Source organism: Hoplias malabaricus, chromosome 15, assembly GCF_029633855.1.
Source record: "Hoplias malabaricus isolate fHopMal1 chromosome 15, fHopMal1.hap1, whole genome shotgun sequence".
NCBI classification, from domain to species: domain Eukaryota; kingdom Metazoa; phylum Chordata; class Actinopteri; order Characiformes; family Erythrinidae; genus Hoplias; species Hoplias malabaricus.
In genome coordinates, this window is record NC_089814.1 from 14,446,823 (window position 1) to 14,459,058 (window position 12,236).

At 36.8% G+C, this 12,236-nt stretch overlaps 1 protein-coding gene across 2 annotated transcripts in view; it reads right to left on the reverse strand.

Annotated features, from left to right (window-relative positions):
* Positions 1-12,236, reverse strand: part of myo5b (myosin VB) — a 62,393-nt gene that overhangs the window by 27,084 nt on the left and 23,073 nt on the right. For both annotated transcript variants that reach the window (XM_066645530.1, XM_066645529.1), the window contains exons 2-10: positions 10,804-10,914; positions 9,824-9,995; positions 7,648-7,792; positions 6,111-6,267; positions 3,178-3,321; positions 2,959-3,040; positions 1,356-1,463; positions 1,121-1,230; positions 434-699 (exon numbers count right to left, since the gene is read on the reverse strand). In XM_066645530.1, the coding sequence (XP_066501627.1) occupies positions 434-699; positions 1,121-1,230; positions 1,356-1,463; positions 2,959-3,040; positions 3,178-3,321; positions 6,111-6,267; positions 7,648-7,792; positions 9,824-9,995; positions 10,804-10,914 (1,295 nt within the window). The remainder of the gene's footprint in view (positions 1-433; positions 700-1,120; positions 1,231-1,355; positions 1,464-2,958; positions 3,041-3,177; positions 3,322-6,110; positions 6,268-7,647; positions 7,793-9,823; positions 9,996-10,803; positions 10,915-12,236) is intronic.

Below are 12,236 nucleotides of genomic sequence, written 5' to 3' on the forward strand. Positions count from 1 at the left end.
GGGCTTAAATATTAGCTGGATATATTTAAATAGCAATCTATAAGCAAGTACAATTTTCAGTTTGACAAAACTACAATTTATACTTAAGAATTTTTGAGTGATTAAATTTAACTCAAAGACAAGAGTTAAACCAATAAGAAACAACCAAACACTCATATGTCACGATATTACAACCAGAACTAACTAGCAATCTGTTACCATAAGCTCAGTTTTCAGTGCAGGTTATTGTTTCCTTAGCCAAAAAGATAGGTCTGGAAAGTATTGTTATAGAAAATAAAAGCTTAAATAGCCATTACAATATTGATTTAAAAATTGCAATTAGGTATTTCTTCTAATTTGCTCAGTGCTATCCAATGCAATGAAACACACCTAACAAGCTGATAAAAAGAATAATTCTGGTCTTGTAAAGGTTAATCTATCCCAGTAAAATTACCCATAAATATCCAGCACTCCAATAAAAGAGTGCTGTTTGGAAGACGTGTGCAGGGCTTTGTTGATGTGCTCTACTATCCAGTCGAAAAGATGGGCATAAATATGTTTGGCAAGGGCGTCTCGAGCATTAGCCGCCTGGGCCCGGGACATGTTCTTCACATAGGTCTCAGCTGTGGTGACCAGCTTCCTGTGGCAGAGCCAATGCTCCATCTGCTCCAGCTCCACTCCCAGCAGTTGGCAGAAATTATGTAGATGATTGTCATTTCTCTGCATAGCAGAAAACAAGAAATTAACCATGCTTCTGAAGATATGTAACCCCTGAAATTCCCAGCCTTATTAAAGCTAGAAATAAATTGTTGACCCACTGGTAGCACCTGATCATTGAGGACCAGGAAAAAGGCATTGAGTATTATATTAACTTTGTTAGTATGTGTACAGTTTTTTTCTTTTTTGTTTTAATTTTGAAACCTTTTCACCTCTTTTCCCTTGACTTTTTACTTTCTTATGCAAGTGGATCATCTTACATTTCATCTTATGAATAGCTCCTAAAAAAATTTTAACTAATGACTGTTCAGCCTGAAACTGAAGGGTACCCTTTAACTTTGGTGCAGTACTGCAAATTATAGTGCGGTATTGCTTGACCTATAAAACATGAGAAAAATGATAAGGTCTTTGAGTGAGCACTTACAGAAATGTGGCAAGACTCCCCATCTCTCTCAGAAACAATCTCTACATTCCCAAGGTGCAAAATGGAGCCAATAATCTTGAAGACGCCCATTTGGTGGCTTTCCTTAACACCTGTATGATCATACATGAGTTTAAATATGTGCATAAACAAAGAACCTGATATTTCATTCATTTTAAGGCCTTGATTATATACAAAGCTATTGTTAAATGTATGAAGTGAAATACATGACCCTCACCGAGTAATGTGAGCGCTTCCCTTGTTTTCTCCAGGTCTTCAGCATCATTCACCCCCTCAATGAAGATGTTCTCACCAAGAGAAGTATAAGTGAAATCTTCTGCACTGGCTGTAAAGTAGTAGTGTTTTAGACTTATATAGAATCAAATAGGGCTCCACAACTCTCATTTTACACAGGGTAAGATGCAAATAGCTGATGCCAATCCACTAGAGCTTCAAAAAGAGCTCAGCCTACCAGTCAACACAACATCCCATGCTCTTCACAGGAGTCATCAGATGGCCTCCTCCCCTTGCTGCTGTTTCAAATCCACGCTGCAGCTCTAAGCATAGACCCAAACTGACCTCCCTGGTGACTAAGGCTGTACCCAGCCCCACTGGTACTGTTAATCCATGCTCAGTTCTATAAGGGTTTTACGCACTATGACAATAACACACACAACTGTGCTGCCCAACGTAGCCAGTCATGTCCTAACCCATAAATTCATACTACAGAAGTATGCAAAATGCAGATAATTATAACTAATATAAATATAAATAAATAATGAAATAAACAAACAATAAATCATTATATGTTTATTGTGGGGTTTAAGCATTCTAACCAAGTCTCAGATGCTGCTAATACACTTCTTGGGTGTTATTGGTGTAAAGGATATATATTTAGTGAACCCCAAATACAACACAGTTGTCATATCTTGACTTTTTGTTTATTTGGTGCAGTTTTCCCTCAGAGCAGTTCAAATTTGTAATGTGTAACAGAAATGGAGTTTATTGTATTGTCCTGTCCAAAAATAGTGGGGAGAAAAATAATACAGTGCCGTAATATTACACACTAGTGTTTCTTATACAATGGGTTGAGGAAATGTTTGTGCTTTGTCACCACAACATTTGCCCTAGTGTAAACTGAAGTGATTTCATGAACAAGCAAGCATCAAAAATAAACTGATGAAACATGATACTGTGCAACATTTTAACTGGGGATTGTGTTTCTCACTAAGCCAAACAAAATGAGTGGTGTTTTAGTGTTTGAATCACTGAGGTCAAATGGTGTATTAAGTGTTTCAGAGTGATCTAGGAAATACAATTTTGCCATGGTGTCTTTTTTTTTTTTGGAATGTCCACACTTTTTGAGCTGTACTGACTAGAATTACACTCTATGGCCAAAAGTAGACTCTGGTTCAACCAGATTTTCTTCTCAAATGAAGGGCATTACAAAGAAGTCTGTCTCCTACTTGTTGCAGTAACAGCTTCTATTATGGAGTAGGCCTTTCATTAGATGTTGAAACATTACCGTGAGAATTTAGTGACATTCAGTCACAATAAATTTGGATTTAAAAAAAATAAATTTTAACTCATCCCAAATTTAATGAATGGTGCTCAGTCACTCAAAAGAGTGCAGTTCCACAGCTCAGGCCCAATGCTGGGGTGCTTTACATCCTTCCAGCTGATGCTTGACAGTAAATATAGCACAAAACTTAAACCTTAAAGAAGTACAGTCACTCATTTTAAGGAGTGTCTAATAGATATTGGAATTATTGCATATGAGAAAGTTGTTGCAAAACATGAAAATAGCACTTGTCAAAATTGTAAGGTGACTGGCTACTCACTCAGGGCTAAATCTTTGAACTCCGGCAGGCTGGCTGAAGCACAGAGCTGATAGAATATGTGATAGTTTCTCTCGTCCTCTGCCTGCAGAAACATAATGCCTTCAGCACTAAAGTAACCACTCTGTAAAACACCTTATTCACCAGGGACACTAATGAACTGACAGGCTCTTGTTAGAGAAGCAATTAAGGTTAAAACCTTTCCTCCCACACCAGACTTACCTGAAATACTACTCTGGACTTCTCCAGCAAATAAGTTCGCATGTTGGCACCAATGATATGATACCTCTTATCAAAGCCAATCTGGATGTACTTCCCAAAGCGGCTGCTGTTGTCATTGCGTGTTGTCTTGGCATTCCCAATAGCCTGCGAAAGAAAAAGTAAATGTGTGTGAGAAAGAATCCCTGCAATGCTGACAGTTTCAATCAGAAGATTAAGCTAAATTACACCCTATGAGATTAGTGAGAAGGGAGGAGAAACATGCAATATCTGGTTTTAAAGTCACTAAGCCATGCAAACTTGTCTTGTAGCTTTTTGAGAGATGCCAAAATAATTTAAAATTTATTCTGTACAAATGTTAAAAGATCACCCTTCATGTATTTCATTTTCAGGTGAAACAGCCAATGGTTACAAGGGCTTTGAGATGAACTGCTTGAGAATTTGCAAATTAAAGAAAGACACTGCAGAGCTCAGAGATAAACTGAGCCTAGAGCACATCCCTGATTGAGAGAAGCCGAAAATGCAAGCAACATTTTAAATCTAAACTTTGGAGGTATGGCAAAACATACCTGCATATTTATTTTAAAAATATAATAATAATAAAAAATAGGAGGATAAGTCCTGTAGTTGTGCACATATATCTTTCTAAAACTACTGGACACGTACACATCATTGATATTCCTGGACTCATTAGTTGTTTTGGATCTTGAAACAGCATACACCCTCCTCCAGGTTAAACAGCCTGGGCTGATCAGACACAAGCTTGTGTCCAAACGGTAAACTAGTTACTTTGCACCCAAGGATACTCTCTCTCTTTATAGACCTCTCTGCCATGTCGGTGGCCAATCCCAAGCAGCGGCCAGTATATTTTCTCTTGTTCCACAAGTCGTGTCTGTTCCCTGGCTTTGATGAAACCAACTGCTTTTTCTGAGAAGGATGTCTTCTTTGCCTGTTCATCTCCAGCACTGATGGATTCTGCAATGGTCTTCAAGGCCTTGCCATAGCCCCTTTTGTACCAACCTCCTCCATGTGCTTCAGTACCCCTTTGACCACTTTGAGATATACAGGGTGAGTCAAAACTCACAGGACACCCTTTTATTTATTTGATATGCTTCATGACCACCTTCCCATTGGAAAAACTTGCCCATGACCCAAAATGGCAGGTTTCAGGATGGAGGCCATGTTCCAGACAGGTCCCCTCACTCATTCCTTGCTGAGTTATTCAGATAAAGTGTGTCCTACGACTTTTGACACACCATGCATTGATTATCAGTACAGCAATTCCATGGACTTTATCGCCTTGAAATCCTCTTCCAAACATCTGAGGGGCAGTTGCAGTTTGTGGCTGTGCCCATATAGTCTGCTGAGCTTGAAGCTTCCTCTACAACACTGATACCTCATGCACCAGAAGTGGCCAAAAGACAATTGGAAATGACACTGAAGGGGATCTTGGCTTTGACCTTCAGCAGGGAGCTGACACAGAATTGATTTCTCTGCTTGAAATTCTCCTTCTTTGGTATACAGACATTTTCAAAAACTCACAATTTGTTGTCGCCAGGAGTTTTGGAGAGATCTTGTAGGATATCTGATCTATTACATTGTTTAGCTGATTCCAATGTGATACCTTGTCAGCCACTTGATAATTTTCCTCTAGGCCTAGTTCCCACTGTGCCTCACCAGTGAATTTCCAAACACGGCATAGTTTTACAGATCTTCCCACATACACAGCTTTTTCATTTTTGTAGATGGAACATGGTATAAAGTTTTGATGCATTGCCCAAATAATGCAAAACCGAACCGTTCATTTTAGCATTCTGTTTTATATTATAAAGTCACTGCAAAAACGAATGTTTCTCTGTGCATTGGGAGCTTTGTTCTATCAAGTCATCTGGAACGAAATTATATCACTAATTGAGTGAGATATTTAGGCGCTCTACTTGGAAGTCATATTTGCTTCCTGAAGGGCAGACTGAGACAAGCATGCTCTTATCAGTTCAAACACACAGCAGAGCGCTTCTTTAATCTTGCAGCAAAAGAGCGGCTGCAATGCAATAAGGTAGTAGAATGGAATAGCACTAGAAACATTTACTTGTTTGTTAGAACAGTTATCACTTAGTTAGATAACCATGCAAAGTAGCCTTTTAATATTGTATATGGACACTAGGAACCTTTATGACAATTATTACTGCGATAGAGCCTCAAAACATAACCTAGGCCTAATGAATTTTCGAGTTTTGAGTGATATGATTAAAATAGTATTACAGTGCTTAAATCAATTAAAACAATATTAGATATGTTATTTTACTAAAATTTGCCAAAATCCAGAATGCAATACACATAAACACAGTGTAACATAAATAAGCAAATGAAAAATTATGGGTAGATTTGAATTATATTATCATTCAAATATTGCAGAAAAACAGAGAGCTCAATACTACATTACACTTTAATATCACTGATATAAATAAAACAAATGTTTATCAGTTTAGTATAAAGTTACTGTCAGTATCTTCAATAAAGTATCTTGAGAGGTGATGGAAAACAACATTTAAATATCAATATAAGCTAATTTAACAGCACATTAATTTTCATTTTGACATGATGCATATAGGTGCTGGAATTTCCAAATATTGTAAGAAATTAATAACATAAAAAATGGAAACACAAGCTTTTGTTGTGACTGCAAATATGTGCCCTCATGAATATACAACTTCAAAGCCATTTAAAGACATCTTATAGATACTGAAAACTGCCCATGTTTTGTTTTTAGAACATCTATTCAAGGCTTATTCATGTTTAGAAATCCACTCACAGGTAAAAAAAATTCATTCAGGTTATTCATATTGTCATAATGTATTATTTAGATTCACTGTTCTCAGTCAGCTCAAAAACAATCTCAAACGTGTAAGTATCCAAACATTACACAAATACTGTACCTCCATAATGGGACTAGAAGCCAAAACTTTCTCCTCTACATTAGTGTCACTGGCTGATCCTCCAACAGTAGCGAAGTAGCGCATGGCGTATTTTGCAGACACAGTTTTGCCCGCTCCTGACTCTCCACTCACAATGATGGACTGATTCTTCTCATCTCTGCAGGGGATGAATGCAAAATGAACATTTTTTCCTGAAGGAAAAGTTGCATAACACTTCACTTAGCAGAGAGCCATGCCCTTATCTAACCGTTGTTTTCACACTTTGTCAAATCTGCTTTAGTCTGACAGCGAATATCTTTCCTGTGACACACAAGATCACAACTAGGATTGGTTTATTCCCAAGTTATTCTCTAATAGAACCCTGAAGTACATACAGCTTAATTTTTAAACGACATCAGGACATTGTACATAAAGAGTTAAAATATTCCCTACATTATCATTGTCACAATTTAAAAATAGCCATTTTCCCAAGACAAAAAATACCCATTACTGCAGATTTATGGAAAGATATTGTATTCAAAGCATTTTCTTGGCACATTCATCATTCAGATTTCACATAATGTAAAGGACAGCTTCTGTGTTCAAATGATGTTGGACCAACCCATGTGAGAAATGTGTGGCCTGGTTCAAAAAGTTCTCTAATAACTGATAATTCCATAATGTATAAAACCTTCCCACCCATATTTTTCCTAAGATATCATTTGGGATTTGGCCCTGTGAGGCCAAACCTTAGCACGCTCAAGTAAATTAGCACTTTGGTTCTCAAAAAATTAAATGGGAAGCGTTTGCAAACATTTTTAAAGTCAGAACCATATTGTACGTTAGTCCCGTTTTTACTGTGCTTCCTCTACGCAGCAAGGATACAGTCGTCCTAAAAATGCATGAAAACACACATATACTCTAATGTTTAAAAAAAAGCAAAAAATGGAGAGGGCTTTGACATCTTAAATAAGAGATAAGTAAACTCAGCATCTTAATAATATAAAGACAAGTGGATGACAGTTCTGCTTGGAACATAATGGCTACATAAACTTCTAATGGCATTTTTTCTCTCCCCCTCAGTTCATTTGTTGTTGTGACTCTGACACATCACAGAGGAGTCACCAAGCCTCTGTGGGGGCTGTTTGGACTGAATGTGAATCTGATGTGTACATGGATTTGTCTTTTGTTTTCCACAGGGAAAAAAAGGTGAAGGCTTCAGGGGAATGAGGATGCATGCACTATAATTATACACCCACTCCATCCATTACTGAGCCACCAGGCTGAACTTATTCAAGGCTCTCACACTCAAGGTCCAACTACTGAATCAAATGAGGTAATCTGTTGATTGCATGCAGTATAAAGAATAGCTCTCACACTTCCTTATGCAATGCAGCTAATTCATATAAAGCTACATAAAAATGAGCATGGTAGATGTAATGTAATGCTTCTGTAACCACTAAAAAGTGTTACTGCAGTAATATTCACAATCAATGAGCAGTGCATTTGAATGCACAGATTTCTAAGGGAGAAAGGACAAGTGCAACATCACACGTACCTTGCCATTTGCTTATAAGCCTCTTCTGCCACAGCAAATATATGAGGGTCCATGTCCCCCATATTTTGCCCATTGTAGGCATTGATGACCTCTTCGCCATAGATCTGGAGTTGCTCGTATGGATTAATTGCCACCAGTACAATACCTAAGAAGGTAAGAAGTTACAACATTGTGGGTTTTAGTCAGATTTTTTAGTTCATTTTAAATGATCATTAATTGGAGTAAATGTACAAAAAAATATTTCTCTCTGCACCATGTGCAGAACATCGCAAATAAAAAAAAAAGCGCTTCTTCTGGAGTGTGTAACAACGAGTAACTACTAATTAAAGAAGACTATAAGAGGACATCACCAAGACATTAATCTTCCTGAAAGCCTTCTGCTGGTTTCCGTTAACAAATTATTCTTGTGCTGAGCTACTACATGATACTAAGGACAAAGTTATGCATAAAACAGTAATTATTAAAGCAATCTTCACACTCTCTTTAGTAGACCATATTTTAATGTTAAAAAATGCTATTATCTATTAAAAAAGGGAGAAATAAATAACACTGTTACTGGATTGTTAATAAAAGCTGTGAAGTCTCATTAGTGAATACTTAGTCATTCGTCTCTGGTGCTTTGACCTGTTCACCATGACCATGCATGACATATGAAGGATGACAACAGGAAGAAGCATGACAACACATCACTATTCTTGTACAGCAGGGGAAAAAATAAATCAACGGATGACTTCCTTTGTTAAATCCATTCAGAATAGGAACAGTTGAAAAAGGAAGAACAAGTCACCTGCATTTTTATGCTTCGTCGTTACCAGTAATAATACACTGGAAGTTTTTGGTCTTTACAAACCAGTCAAACAGGAACAGGAATACAAGAAACACGTTACAGAAAGATTGCTCTAGATTTTGAACCACAGTAGATGCAGAGATGTCTGATTCTGCTGATGTGTTAAGCATTTTGCTCCTCCACATTAATTCTCAGGCTGTGGCAGAGCCACGCAGCAGAGATAGCCCACTCTACCTCTCCTGATCTTGACAGCACGAGAGCCATGTTTCAAATGACAGTAAGTCTACATACTGGGAAAACATTTAGACATGTCTTAACTTTGCAATTATTTTAATGTTGTCATAGTCAAAAAGAATATGTCCAATGAAGTGACTTTATAGGCAAAGACAGTTTAATGAAGTGTAAATATCAACTGATGGGTGCAAATACAGAAAAATGGAAATAGAATATACTGTGAACAGCAACAATAACAATAACAAGTAACAATTCAAGTAATAGGGGAATTGTTATAAATGGGAAGTATCTCACAGACTGAACATATAAACAATAAAACTGAGTCCTCCCAACAATGAAAAGCTGTTCTGTAACAAATGCCGGCCCATTGCCATGGCAATGGACAACCCAATAAAACTGCACAATATAATGACCAGAAGAGACACCCTCTATGTTCAACTCTACTAAACCCTGCTGGCCGTGAATTCCAAATCACATAGTACCAGCTACTGCTATGGAAACAAGAAAATGAAGGCGGCATGTGAAGACTCTCAGGGTCAGTATAAAGTAGACTGTTCAGCAAGAGCTATGACATTGATGAAAGTCAATAGACCCCCCACCCCCAAAAAGCATTTAAAAATGTTGGGCAGTTAGTTCTGAATCACAAACACCTGTCCAACTCATTTTGAAAAAGGCTGTTTAGACAGGATAAAGAAAAACATTGTGTTGTTTAATCCTTGTGGCATTTTGACCAAAGCATGCCACAGAAAACTCATTAAGACCCCAGGGAACTGTGATAACTTGGGTTACTGTGGTATAACATGTTCCCTTTAACACAAATCTGCTACAGATTTTATTTCATTTTTTAGTGGAATTTGTTTAGGTGCATGCACAACAGATCATCTGTGTCTATTATGGGTGCACTTCATTAATTTCTTTCATCATAAGGATTACCTACAAAGACTACTAATTTTATACATTTAATTGAAATGACATCAATCTTGGTAGTACAAGTCAGATACAGGATTTGTATTAAAGCTGAAAATATGTAATGTTTCACTTATCTACTTAAGCCTGTAGAAGTTCAAAGCTGACTTACAAGGTATGAGAGGGTGCCTGCTGTGGTCTGGAAAAGAAAGTATACCATTTCCAATATTTCAGACACTTTAAACTTACCACAGTATGTGTAAATGGCGTTGGACTCCAGGAAGCGGACTTTGAGGTTATGGAGCACTGCAGGTTCATGCAGGTAGCTGAGTGCTGTAAGGTCATTTTCTCCCACCAGAATATCAGGATTCCGAAGAAATGGAAGAGGGTTGTCTTTGGGACCTATTGAATATTCGAACGTCTGAGACAACAAAGTGAAAGTGCTTTAAGAGTAATATACGTGTGGTAAATATAATTTTATTTAAGTGGGAGATTAAATAGCAATTCAAAAGCTCCAAAAACTCTCTTTAGCTTGATTGTGTTTTTTTACGTTCTTTCTTTGGTTTGTTTATTTGCCAATGACCAGTTTAGCCTGTCCATGATCATAACTGCTGCTACAAAAGCATACATCTGTAAGTAAAGCTTGGAGAAACACTTTGAACTGCTAAACTGAGTTAAATGTTAAATGTCAACAACGCTGAATACTGTGGACAATTTTAGATCAGAGGGATCAGAGGGTTTCTGTGAATTAACAATCACATAATTTAATACAAACCTTAGGACAAAATTTAGGACTCTATGAAACATCTAAATAAAAACAGAATGCAATAATTTAATGTTATAATGCTATACTTAATTGAGAATTGTAAAAAGACAGCCTTTTAAATGTTGAAACTAACAATTTGATGCCAGTTATATGTTACAAAAAAAAGTGGGATCCTGACAACAGAAGAATGGTAAATTGTGTAATGCTACCAAAATCAAACAAGCAAAAAAAAAAACCCTAATTAGGTTAATTAGCAAAAGGTCAATGACATGAATGGGTTTAAAAAGACTCAGGGTGTCTTGTGGAGGGGTGGAGGGGTTCACCACTCTGTGAAAGTACGACGGAGCTTTAGGGCCAGGGCGTTGAAAAAAAAAAAAAAGTAAGATAATAATAGAAAAAAAAGTGATTCAATTTTACAGCAGTAACTTTTAAGAATAGTCTGAGAAGGGGAAGGACTGCTTACCGATTCATCTTCAAGCTTTAAGTGCAGTACTGACTCTCCCTCTTTGTAGTCCTTGATAATTTCTGCCGGCTTCCACACCTCCTCTGGATCAGGGATCCAAACCCGTGTGTACTGGTACAGACACACACAGACACACACAGACACACACAGACACACACAATAGATTAAAAAATTTGAAATTAATCAAGTGATTATTTGATTTAGTATAAAATTATATCTATATGCCTATATTTCTTACAGAAGTCATGTTTATAGTCTAGACAAAAGCAAAATATGACACATTGTTGGGTTTTAGTTTAGTAATCACATGCATTTTCACACTGACATATTTCAATTTGAGCTCATACCCTGCTGCAGCTCAATTCAGGAAACAGAAGTTAATGGAACATCAGAGAGGAGCAGCCCCACAGACTAATTAAAACATCACTGTATCTGTTTTTCATGGACAGCCAACAAGAATAAAATAAACTAGACTGAGAAATACAATGAAAAGTCAGCCATAACATGCAGTAACAGAATAAGCCTCAAAATTGCCTCATGATTTATAAGCCTAAATATTTGAATGTGTGTGCTTAAATAATTTGTGCCCACTTTTCTCTGATAGAATGCTGGGGCTGCAAAATAAATGTTTTATTAGCAAACCTGATGTTCAATAAGCTGAAATTTTAACTGCAGCGAATATTATCAGATTTAAATGTATATATATATATATATATATATATATATATATATGTGTGTGTGTGTGTGTGTGTATAACAGGGTTAGACCAATCAAATGCCACCATATACTATGCTATGTAGGTTACAAGACAACAACCCCAACTGTCTGTCAGACGTTAAAAATTACAGTCAGCACCCTTTAGTTATCATAATTTATTCATTTATTTTTATTCCTGGACTTTAATATGTAGAAAAATGTTGCAATTTAATTCATACTCCCAATTTCATAAATAGAATTTGCAATTACATATTTTCCTCCGATGTTTCAGCACTAGAATACCTGAAATCACTAAAAGTGTTTCTTTGAAATGTGATTTAAAAACAAAATATCATAAGATATTCAGGCCTTATTTCTTACATCATTTATACCAGCTATAATATTGAAAACTGCACCTACAAGAGTTACCCAAGGGTCACTTGATAATCTATGGTATAATTAATTCTACATCACACAGATTACACACCACATTCATTGAGGCACACATCTTCACATAGAAGGAAAAGAGAATGATTTTTAAACCTTAATGAGAACACAGAACAGTACAGCAGTAGACCACAACTTCACAAGAATTTTTAATGCTTTTGATACATTGTAATCTTCATTGCCATCTGCAGACTTTTTCAAAGCTCCTGCCACTTGGAGACACTAATAAATCATGCAGATGGGCTACATATGGCAGGGGCTTCACAGAGAAACAGGGAAAAATATCCCAT